The sequence below is a fragment of the Apium graveolens genome, chromosome 2, assembly GCF_009905375.1.
Source record: "Apium graveolens cultivar Ventura chromosome 2, ASM990537v1, whole genome shotgun sequence".
NCBI classification, from domain to species: domain Eukaryota; kingdom Viridiplantae; phylum Streptophyta; class Magnoliopsida; order Apiales; family Apiaceae; genus Apium; species Apium graveolens.
Window position 1 is genome coordinate 87,606,691 of NC_133648.1, and position 12,838 is coordinate 87,619,528.

General features: G+C 35.3%; 1 protein-coding gene across 1 annotated transcript; it reads left to right on the top strand.

Moving 5' to 3' along the window:
* Positions 1 to 9,332: 9,332 nt before the first annotated feature.
* On the top strand, positions 9,333 to 11,602 carry LOC141691219 (uncharacterized). Its single transcript, XM_074495957.1, has 8 exons — positions 9,333 to 9,431; positions 9,576 to 9,848; positions 9,937 to 10,091; positions 10,294 to 10,396; positions 10,583 to 10,684; positions 10,937 to 11,035; positions 11,134 to 11,184; positions 11,516 to 11,602. Exons 1-8 carry the CDS (start codon positions 9,333 to 9,335, stop codon positions 11,600 to 11,602), a joined length of 969 nt encoding a protein of 322 aa, XP_074352058.1.
* Positions 11,603 to 12,838: the final 1,236 nt, after the last annotated feature.

Here is a 12,838-nt window from a genome sequence, read left to right on the forward strand (position 1 = left end):
CTAATACTATGCTGCTTCATTACTCTATTCCAGCATCTTTGAATATCTTCATAATAGCATGGAAATGGCAATGCTTCTTTATTCTCTAAAACCCAGTTGAATAGGCTTCCACATTCCTTTTGCAAACACTCGACGCATGTGACTGTGTTGTCACTGTCAACAGATGTTTGAATTAATTATCCGTCGGGTACATGATCATCCATCGGGTTGCCTTGTTGATCATCCGTCGAGTGGCATTGCTGTTTATCCGTCGGGTAGCTATCTGGCACTTGACTTCATTTCATTTATGCAGAATTACAAGACATCCTCTATGTACAATTAATCAACCTATTCTGCATATCTAATTAAAGTCAACATGACTTGAATGCTACTACAGAATCTAAACAAGGTGTATGCAGAAAAGTGCTACAGACTCATTATTACACAAGCTACTCACTCGATGGATAATAAATCATCATCCTTCGGGACTATATTGAGTCATCCATCGGGACTATATTCCTTATCCGTCGAATGCTACATTTTTCACTAAGTAAAATCTACTAAGGTGTTTTGTTAATGAAATCATCAAGTTCACAACATATCTACAATATTAGAGTTGAGGAATCTACAGATGGAGACATGGTCATCCCAGCTCATTTTGCTCCAAAAGATCCTTCTGAGTCTTCTGATCCTGAAAAGGAGAAAATCTCCCTGGATAGTAGCTTGCAATTAATATTGATTGAGTCACTTGACAATGTGATATACAACAACATTGTCAAATGTGATACTGCCAAGCAAATATGGGAAAAGATTGAGATACTCTATGAAAGAACTGAAGAAGTTAGGTCAAACCAAAGAAGAATACTGATTTCACAGTATGAAGGTTTTATGGTAAAGCCAAAGGAAAGTATTACTGATGTGTTTGAAAGGTTTAATAAGCTGATAAATGATTTGCTGCTTCATGACAAATATTATGAAGCTGAAGAAGTGAACCTGAAGTTCTTGCTTACTCTCTCTGATCATTTGGAACAGAAAATCTCAGCAATCAGGGAGGGAAGAGACTTAAGTAGGATAACACTGGAAGTTCTATATGGAATTCTCAAAACATATGAACTTGAAATGATTCAGAGAAAATCATTGAGATCAGACCAAGGACATGTTGTAGATGGTTCAAGTGCTTTAATTATTAATGAAAGCCAAACATTGACTGATGTGTCAAGATCTCAAATACCAGTTGCCTCAACAAGTGAGCAAAGAACAAATGATTCACAGGAACAAGTCATTCTGGAATTAGAAAAAGATGAGTTCTACACTCTTGAAGAACTGGATGAGCTAGATTAGTCAATGGCCTATTTGGCTAGAAAATTCTCTAATATTAGAGTAAAAAAGCCAAGATACTTCAGGAGTAAAGGACAAACTTTCAATAAAGACAGCAGCTGGAAAGAAAGAGGGAAGTACAATTCTAATAGTCAGGATGGCTATAAAACTAGATCTGTTGACAGATCTAATATAAGGTGCTTCAATTGTGATGAACTAGGCCACTTTGCTACAGAATGCAAGAAACCCAAGAAGGCAATGAAAGACAAAGCTTATCTTGAACTGGAAGCAAAGTATGAAGCTCCTCTGAAAAAGCAGCAAAGCAAAGCTTACATTGCAGAGGGAAAGAGTTGGGATGATTCATATAATGATGAAGATGAGGAAGTTGGAAACTATGCTCTAATGAATTTGGAGCAAGGTGAATCATCCTCATCAAAAGCACAGACACCAACTCTTATCACTACTGATTTAAATATGAATCAATATAAGGAAACTGTTGAAAAGATGAGCACATAAATGTTTCACATTCACACAAGCATGGATGCTGCTAATGAAGAAGTTAGCAGATTAACAAAGATAAATGAGAAGCTTGAAAGTGAGAAGCAAGAAACTGAATTATTGTTGGTGGAGCTTGAAGCTTTAAAACAAGAAAATGCTTATCTAAAGAACAAGCTCAAGTGCACAAATGAAATTGAAGCAGTGCTAAGGGAGAAGCTGGAAAAGAATGAAGTGAAGATGAAATCTTTCAGAAATGCACCTGAACTGGTCGGACAATATCATGAGAAGAATAAGCCATGTGCACAACATTGCTATTGGCCTTGACTATGATGCCATGAATGACAAAAAGAAGATTGTAGGTGACAAAGGGAAAGCAAAGAGAACTGAGCATGCTCCAACCTTTTTGAAAGAGGTTAATGCACCTATATTCAAAGCATGTAAAGTCAACTTCAGTGAAGATGAATTGATTATCAAGCAAGAAATTGTTGATGAAGATAAAGAGAAGAAAACTGAAGAATCAGTTCAGTCTTTCAATACTGAAGAGAAGCTTATGAACAAATAAAGTCTCAAGACTCCTGTTCAAGAAATCAAAACTGCAGATGCAAGAAAGAAAAAGAATAATAGAAATGGGAAAATAGGGATAAACAAAAACAATAATTTCGCTTATGTTGCAAATGCTCCTAGAAAGAAGTGTGAAAAATGTGGCTCTGCAAATCATCTAACTCACCTTTGTAAAAAGGTTGTTAGCAAGCCAGCTGAAGAAACTTGCAAATACAATGAAGCAGATTCAAATGATCCCTATTCATTCTGTGAAAAGTTTGACTGCATTCCTTGCAACTTGAAAGTAATGAAGAGTTGCCACAAACTGAGATTAGACCTTAAAGTAACAAGAAATGAGTCCACATCAGAAGGAAAACATGCACAACAGTCACTAAATTCTATTTTTTCTAAAACAACTCATTCTACTTCTGCTGAACAAGTTACCAAGAAGAAACTACCTAACACTGCTTGGGTTTCCAAACACACTTAAGACTCATTGTGTGCAGGGCATAGTGTAGAGAGTCATCTAGATCATAGACAGTTGATGTTCCAGGCATATGACAGGTGGTAAAGCCCTACTATCACAATTTAAGGGAGAGGCTGGCCCTTTAGTGACCTTTGGAGACAACAGCAAAAGATTCACAATGGGATATGGCAAGATTGTTCCTGAAAATATTGTCTTTGATGATGTAGCATTGGTAGCTGCTCTTGAAGCGAATCTTTTCAAAGTTAGCAAATTTGCAGACAAATGCCTTAAGTCTTATTCAACAAAGAAGAATGCACTATTATCAGCAAGAAAACTGGTGAAGTTGCTCTGAAAGGAGCAAGGAAAGGAAGCTTGTTTGTTACAGATTTTGACTCAATAAATAAGGATGGTGTTTGTTGCTTCTACACCAAGGCTTCAGAAGAAGTAAACAAGCTCTAGCATAAAAATCCGTCTCACTTGAATTTCAAGGAAATTAACACCTTGTCAAAAAAGAGTTGGTAAGAGACATGCCTAAGTTGGAGTTTGCTCAAGTTAAAGTTTGTGAAGTCTGTCAGAATAGAAAAATGAAGAAACTACTCAACAAGAAAATCATGAAAATGGAAGTTCATCTCATACACCTGAATTTAATTGCACAAACTCAGGGGGAGAAAAAGGATTTTCAGATACTTGAAGGAAACTCCAAATTTGGGGTTATGGTATCCTAAGGGAACTGGTTTTGAAGCTGTTGGTTACTCAGATGTAGATTTTGCTGTATGAAGGGTTGACACAAAGAGTACTAGTGGAAGATGTCAATTTCTTGGACAAAGAATTATATCCTGGTATAGCAAGAAACAATAATCTGTATCAACTTCTACAGCTGAAGCTGAACACACAGCTGCAGGAAGTTGTTGTGCTCAAGTGAGGTATCATTTCATCAGAAAACATGCTACGAAGGGTACCATTGAGCTCATTTTTGTACCAACAGAAAAACAATTAGCTGACATTTTTACTAAACCTTTGGATGAAGCAACTTTCACTACACTCGTAGGTGAAATTGGAATGCTTAACTCTTCATCCTAAGGCAATAATTCAGCTAATATTTTGCAGCAGATTAATCTCTAGTAAATCAAAAATGATTTGATTAAATTGGAAATTAACTGAATTATGAATTATAAATATTTCAGAAATCTCTGCATATTTGTATTTCAAATTCAAATTCAACTTGGAATTTTTTTTAAAATTCTAAGTAAACTGCTCAGTTGTTAATTTACATTCTTAATATGTAAAATTAACACAAGGCAGAATTACAAAAACCAAAAGTATATAGAGAATTGAGTTCTCGAGACGTAAAAATTTACTTCTCGACAAGTCATTTTAGGACTTCTCGAGTGAGTCCTCGATAAGTCAATTGCTGACTTCTCGAGTGACTTCTCGATAGGCTTAATATGACTTATTGATAAGTCTTTGTATAGTTCTCTAGTAGTGTTAATTCATAGAGTTCTCTACAAGTGTAATTTTTGACTTATCAATAACTCAGAACTGAAATAATTTAATTTAATAAATTATTTTGGTAAAATACTTTTGGAAAATTTATTCTAATTTTATTTTGAACTTATTCAAATAAAAGTTGGAATTAATTCAGTCCACCTTTTGGACAAACTGGGTATTTATTTGACATCTCAATAAGTCAATTTTTGAGTTCTCTAAAAGAGTAATTTAAAATGACTTCTCGATATGTAAATGACTTCTCGATAGATAAACTCCAAACGTCTATTTTTGAGTTCTCGACAAGTCATTTACTTTTACTATAAATACCCAGACTTCTCGATACATACATATACTTACAACTTTCGAGATCTAAATTGACCTAGCTCTTCAAGAAAAAACCCATTTCTCTCTCGTTTCTACTCTATCAAAAATTCTTCTTACCCATTCTCCAGTGATGTGTTACAAGCTTTTTGGACTACAGCTGTAGTGAGGACTGTGATGCATGATAATGTTGTATCCTTGATAGTGACTTGCTCAGTTGGAGGTCAACAAATTGAGTTTAATGAGTAGGATGTGAACCTAGCTTTGGGACTGCCTACTACAAATCTGGTGGAGGTGCCAACTCCTAATGAGCTGATTGAGTTTCTGGACTTCATCAACTATGATGGAAAAATCAACTTATCAATCCAAAACAGAACTAATCTAAGGAATGAGTGGTCATTCATTTTTGATTCAGTGGTGAGAGCCTTTACATGCAGGAAGAAAGGATATGACAATATTTCAAGTGTGGTGCAAAAGTTGGTGTATTCAATTTCCCACAACAGACACTAGAATGTTGGTCTGCTGATCCTGGAAGAACTTGCAACCAGGCTAACTATGCCCCTGTCAGCTAGAGGTAAGGAAATTTTCTTCCCTAGATTTATTATGTCCACTTTAAATAATAAAGTAGCTGACATACACCTATTGAATGGTATAGATAGTACTAAAATAGGCAATTATAAGCAAGTGTCCAAAATAATATTTGGCTCACTTACTACAAAGAATAAGGTCAATATAAGTATGAAAATCACTCCATTTATGTTGGAGAGGTTTAGGACTTACCCTTATCCTATGCCTGACATGAGATCTAATACACAATCTAGCACAACTATGATTCCTGAACCTGTGGAAATACGAACACAGGAACACCAACAGGGATCTTCCCAAGCTGTAACCATTCTTTCACAACCTTTAGAAGCTAGGAAACTAACTACCTCATCTTCTCAAAAGGATGAGGTCAGTAAAAAGAAGAGAAAGGGGATAAACCTAACTACAATAACTGAGAGTGGTGAGGAGATAGCTGAAAAAGAATCACCTCTGGTCAAAAGATCAAAAAGAAGTAAACAACCTGAGATAACAACTCTAGCCACCTCTGCATCCTCCCAACAGGATGCAGTTGTAAAAACAACCAGGAGTGAGTCTGCACAGCTTGCACAAGAAGCAATTCAAGTGTATGGTAGGAAAAACAAGGAATGCATACACAGTGAAAGCACATCTCTTGAAGCTCCCTCATTCACTCAGGGGGAGCTGCCAACCCTCACAACTGAGCACCAAATTCTTATGACTCAAATTTCTTCTATTCCAATTCCACTTGAATCTACTTCTCAAGTGCAACAAAAATCAAGTGACTTAGCTCAAGAAGCTTTGCTCACCACCCGGATACACCATTTAGATGGTGAGAGGCTACATGCAGGGGTAGACCTTGATGACACCATCACAAACATGGGGGATTCATCAGTTTTTACTGGAGACCCCATAGATGCTTCTAATGCACCTTCATGTGCAAAACAGTCTTCATAGACTGAAAGGTTTGACGGTAGTACTCCTGAGGGGGAGCTATCTAAATCCTCTCCAATACAATTGGAGGTTCCTCAAGTAGGGACAACTCCCCTCACAACCCTAGCAGAAATTGCCTTGGAATTTGAAGCTAGGAGTACAATTGCCCATGATCCTGTCATAGGGGAGGCAAGCATAGCACATTCAAGTGCCAGTGTGTTGCAAGACACACAAGGGTTTGAGGCTGGTGTACATGACAGTAACTGTTAGGCACAAAGCATGCGCTAATAATTCATGCAAGTATACGTGTTCGCAAGTAATATAGAATGATTTCTAGTTTGTTCCCATAGAGACTCAGACTAATTATATTTAATTAACACTTACTCACCAATGTATGATTACTTCTCAATGTCAAGATAATAATACTTAAGGTTGATTAACTAATTATTAACTACGATTAACTATGAGAATAAAACACTTAAATTAACACTTAAATTAACAATATTAAACACACATGAGATCATAACTTCATTACTACTTTATTTAATAGTTATTGTTATTACCCTTAGCATGTAACGGTGATGACATTAATCGAACAATACGAAACTGATAAAAGGCAACTTTCGTTGCAAAAGTACCATTCTACCAAGCATCCACAATTAAAATAGAAGTTGAATAGGCATCAATTATGTTGAGACCCTATATGCCTACAGAATTTGACAACATAACGATTTAAGCGCAAGTTATTCATTATGATTACACATGGCAAGTAAAACGGTTAAAGTTACCCACTAATCATGCATACAATACATGAACCTATGCTAGCATGCCAAGTTCTAAATCTCAAGATTCACTGTCGCTTCACAAGAGATTACCAGGCTATCTTATATGTTCGCGACGCACATAAGATGAATAAGCACAACCTATGCTAGATATCATACAATCATCACATACCAAAGTATTAAACAATTAACTAAAGAAATGCATAGTAAATCCGCTACGACCCCATGATCACGATTAGCCCATGATGGAACTCATCGTCATCATGGGTTCATATGAAAACATGATAATAATGCAACGATATAAACTAATAAAAATACTTATTAAAACCAGAGTACATCACAAGAGTATTAAGGTTCAAAGTAAAGAAAACTAGCATCCACTATTACAACGAATAAAAGAATCACAAGATAACGTATGCTTCCTCTTCTTCGTTGCAGTGTGCTAAAACTGTCCTCTTAATCTTCTCTCCTTGCTCCTTGTCTGTTGCTTGTTGCTTCTTATTGTGAAACGTCTCTCAAGATTACTTAGATAGAAGTCCACAAGAAACAGCGCCGTCAGAAGCCCAATAGACACTACTAGAAAATCAGCATTAGACATCGCACATTAGAAATCAGTCAGAAAAGTCACTGATGTTAAAAGCCTTTTTTACATCACATAAAAAAAAGTGATGCCTTTTTGGTATGTTTACATCAGCTTTTGAGTAAAGTGATGTCTAAGTTGTTCTTTTAAAAACTACGTTACATCAGTTAACATATAAACCGATGTCCAATTTCCTTTTAACATCGGTTGACATAATAACCGATGTCTAAGCTCAATTTTAAAAAATTAGAGCCCGCTGCTTCTCCCTTTTGCTCCCCGCCCTTAGCCAAATTTTTTCCTTTCCCCCCCCCCCCTTAGTATATTTCCCCCTCCCGCCTATTCACTCATTCACTTTAATAACATTATAACATAAAATTAAAAATAAATCAAAATCAAAACAAAAACAAAAAATTACAATCTCCAAAAAAACAAAAATAAAAACTCATTCACTCATTCCCCCTTTCTCTCTCGACTGCTAAACCTAGAACTCTCAAATGTATGCTTACTGTCTTTCCCCCTTTCAGATTAGAGCTTGAATCTTCAATTAAACCTCTCAATTTCTTCAACTCATCTCTTAATTTCTTACTGTCTTTCTTTCAAATGTTTTTTTCTCATTTGTTTCAATTTTTATGACAGATTCGAAGATTAAGGAGTGAAGTGTGTTCATTGAAGTTTAAGGTGAGGAGTAGAGTTTCTTGGAGCTAAATCTTGGAGCTAAGGGTTTATTAAAACTTAAAGCTCGGAGCTAATTAAGTTGGATTTTGGGCTTGGAGTTTGTTGCTGTATTTTTTGGGATTTTGGAGCTTGCTTTGTTAGGTATATTCTTCTTTACATATCTATTTATATTTGTTTGGGCTGCATGTATATATTTGTGTAGTTGTATGTATGCATGTGAAATTGAAATGTGTAGTTGTTGCATGTGTAGTTTTATGTGTAGTTGAAATACGGATTTACATGTAATAACAAGTGCTTGTATATATTTGTGTTTGTGTTGTATGTAAATATATTTGTGTTTGGGGCTTGTCGTTGTAAGTAGCATGGTTTATGAGTGAATATAGGAATTTTATATTGATTATACTAGGTAGTAAATGTACTATAATATATAGTAAATTAATACGTTATTTGACAATCAGGTACTTTGAGAATAACATGGACAAATCTTGGATTTTCAAAGATAGGGACACACTTGACTATGAAATCGGGGTTGAAGAGTTTTTGATATTTGCCGAGGAAAATGCGGGTGAGCAATCGAAAATATCCTCACCGCACATGTAGAAAGGGTTATGTTGGATTGTTGGAAGAAGAGGTAACCTCTGTTTAAGCATTGAACTTAAATAGTTGCATTCTATATATATTGTTGTTTTAATATTTTTTTGATTTTAATCAGCAAAAGAAAGGAACCTTGGCTCCTGATGAAGAACCTGATCGGGCTCTTATGTGGCACAAGGCTCGTAAGGGAAAACTTGATGATGAGGAGGTTGATCCAGAGCTAGCTGAAATAGGGAAAAGAATTGTGAGTATTTAACAAGCAACGTTAATTTTTTTAATTCAATTCAATTCAGTTCTAATTTTAATATTTTTATGAGGAGGTTCATTCAGTTTTGATTTATATGTTAACATTCTCATGACAGGAGAATTTACTGGAGCTGCAAAGTAAGGGGAATTCACTCGTTCTGGGAGTCAAGATGTGTTAACTACGGCCTTGCAAACTCCCGAACATTCGGGGAGGGTTCGAGGAGTTGGAGGCTTTGTTAGCCCATCAATTTTCTTTAATTTACCAAATGGAAAAAGAAGTAGAATAACCAAAGTTGAGCTGTTGGCCCGGGATTGTGAGAGGGATGCAGAGTTGGAGAAGGCCAAGTAAGAGATGGCGATGGAAATGGAGAAGACAAGGCAGGAGTTGGCTGAACTGAAGGGCTTGCTCAGTAAAGCAAATATTTCATCTCCCCTGTTTCGGATAAAGCAAGTTGTGATGCTCAAATAGTTGATGATCAAATGGATCCTTTTCCACCAGAGAACAAGGTAAAATAACAAGCACATTTATTTAATTTAGCTCGACATTATTCAAGCATTCGTCATAGTTACTCGTTAAATATATATATGTGTGTAGGCTGGTCCACGAAAATGTGAGTTGGCTGTGGGCACAATAGAAAATAAGGTGGCATTTGGCTTGTTGTTTGACGATGATGACATGAACAAATCTATTCACGGATTGCCAATGCAGCCTGGTTGTGCTCGTGTCTCAGTGGATGGGCAAATCGAAGGACAAACCAAGATTCCTGTTCCGGTAGTCGGTGAGATTGAAATAGTAGAGCAGGCTGTTGGCTCCTACGTCTCATGGCCCCGTGACTTAATCATATTCCCAGATGCCCCTGCTACCGCGGTATATATTTTTACATCTATGTTTTATTGGATCTCGCACTATTATATTAACTCTATATTTGTTTTAATAAATTTGATAATATTTTCAGAAAAGTAAAAGGAAAGGGAAGGATCCTTTAACTGATTTGCATAAGGTTCAGTCCTTATTTGAGAATATGGAAATCAATAAAAATGTTCCGCAGCGCTTTCGGTTGTTGTATAAACATGTGACGGAAACTCCATTCAAATCACGTGCGATGCGGAGGTGTTTGGTGTTGAGAAAAGAATTTTCATTTTGCATGAAAACATAATTGCTTTGCTTGAGTTTAAAATGATTGGCCAAGCAACAATTTATGCATACATGGCGTGAGTAGTATAAATTTTTTAATTATTGTCTTGTCTTCTTGTTGATAATTTCTGCATTTATATTCTTGTTTTTTTATAATTTCATTTTATTTGCAATGTAGATACTTGTATTGCATGGTTTGTGAAAATGAAAATTTGGAGCAATTTGCTTTCTGTTATCCCGGAGTCTCGTTTACCTTGAACAACAATTTTGAAGATAATTTGGTTAGTCAATTTAAAGAGGGTAATCTTGATCGTCTCTTTTTTATGCCACATAATAGCAAGTAAGTACATAAAAAATGTCTCCAGATTTATTATAAATCGCTTTATTTATTTATTTATAAGCATGAAATTCAAAATGATATGATTCTGATATTAATTCTGTTTATTATAAATATTTATAAAAAATAGCTGCCATTGGATATTGGTTGTGATTTGGGCGGGCGAGGTTTTCATACTCAATCCTCTGCCTCGTTCAACTACCTTTCCCGAGTTGGAAAAAGCAATATCAAGGTATTTGCATTTAATTTCGAGTGATTATTTTCATTATTGAGATATCAATCAATTTGTGTTATTGATACTGCTAAGATGACAGGGCTGTGATTGCGTTCAATGTTCAGGCCGGAAGGGGAAATTAAGCACCGACTATCAGATATATTACCGTAAGAACCAGGGGCATTAATTTACTTATTAGTCAGAGTTTTTTCGATTAGATAGGGGCATTAATTTACTTATTAATTGGTCTGAGTTTTTTTGATTAAATAGGGATGCCCCAAACAGCCTGGTGGAACTGAATGCGGCTATGTTGTTATGTGGTATATGAAAGAAATTGCCATGGATAATGAAATGACATTTGTCAAAAAGGTATATTTTTTTGCTTAATTCATTCTTGATATAATTGGTGTACATATAATTTGTGGTAGAATTCATTGTTACTAATTCCTGTGTGTTACACTTTTCAGTGGTCGACAAATAATCGAAAGGTGACTGTTGCCAAGGCTGAGCTGGATGAGGTTCGATGTGAGACTCTTAGCCATATCGAGTCCTTCTTATAAAAAGGCCTAATCTGCAGCTCCTTTATGTAGACTAAATTTGTAAGAATTTGTAAGAGCTACTAGTGGTTTTTGTTGATAAATATAATGGGGGAACTTTAGTTGGTAAATTTCTGTTTGGGATGAACTATGTAAATGATCGATGGTGGATGTCTAGTACTTGCTTTTGCAGTTATGTAGTTTGTTTGGATTATTAAGTTTGGTTGGTGGTGGATATATGTACGTACTTGGTATAATCTATGGTAAATCAATGAATGTATGTTTGTTTTTGCGTTTGTTTTGTTTTGGTTAGTTTTGGAATGGTAAAATGGCAGTTGATATGTTTTTGGATGACTCTTGTTTGGGTTTTGGGCATTTGATTGAAACAGGGGATTCATGAATAAAAATAAGTAAACAAACATCACTTCATGAACAAAATAACTGATGTAAAATGTAGTCAAATAAGACATTTCATACAATAAACTAATGTCATAAGCAGGCACATATATCAGCTCACAAGAATTGACTAATGTAAAACAATATAATAGATATCACATTTTGAAAGAACTGATGTTAAACACACACAAAGACATCGGTTTCATTAAAAAAAGAAAGGTACGACATCGCTTCTGATAAAAGACTGATGTAATATGTTAAGTTATACATCAGTTTAACAAGTTTTTCGATGTTAATGTATCATATTGCTTTATATGTGATAAGTTTAAAATGATATACATGACATATGAATGAATAACTGAAACCATAGTGAAGGTATACATTGAAGAAAAATACATCACATTGTTAAGAAAAAGGATGTCTAAACTGTGTATAGACATCGGCTAATAAGTGTAATAACCCCAAAATTTTGAACTTTTTGTAACCCTTATGAATAGTGTTTTTGCTGATATTGTTGAATAAGAAAACTTGTCATGCCACACTATGTAGGGGTTCTTTTATTGTTATTCTGAGATCGTATTAGTACTCTATATGATAAATAACTGTATGTAAAGATCGTCAGAATCCAAATTCGAACACTTTGATTTTTCCCGAAAATCCACCAGATACCGAAAGAATTGAGTATAAGGTAACAGGATAAAAAGGATTTAAATTCAAGGATTATAAGAGAGGATCATAAAAGGAATATAATGTATTGAGAAAGGTTAAGGAAACCCAAGTAATAAGATCCCGGGTATGATCCCTCAAACGATAAACGAAAATGAAAGTTAAGCGAACCGTATAACAGATCAGCGGTCATTAGCCAAGTAATTAGAAGCTAATCAAAGAGGTTAGTGAGGATGTTGTCATCAAACCAATAAGAAGAGGACAAGTGTGAGAGGATGACATAACAAGGTGACATAAGCATGACAAAGAAAAGTGTGTTGTTGGTTGATTAAGAACCACACAAAAGTTACCATGGTAAAAAGTAATTAAAACAAATCAAAAGCAACCAACCAAGCCAAAAACAATTCATTTCACCAAAACACAAAGTTGACTTCTCTTTTCTTCATCAAAGCTCTGGGCCTCTCTTTGTTTTCAAGAAGAAAAAACCAAAATCTAAGATCCAAGCCTTGTTAATTAGTGAGGTAATTATCTAATACTCCTTATGCATAGATATAGCTATCCTATAAGTTTGAGC

Bases quoted from the DNA above. Each gene is read 5' to 3' on its own strand.
- LOC141691219 (XM_074495957.1), top strand. From the start codon at position 9,333: ATGGCGATGGAAATGGAGAAGACAAGGCAGGAGTTGGCTGAACTGAAG. The intron at 9,849-9,936 runs GTATATATTTTT...TAATATTTTCAG, and splicing joins CAGATGCCCCTGCTACCGCG to AAAAGTAAAAGGAAAGGGAA. The intron at 11,185-11,515 runs GTTCGATGTGAG...TGTTTTGGTTAG, and splicing joins CCAAGGCTGAGCTGGATGAG to TTTTGGAATGGTAAAATGGC.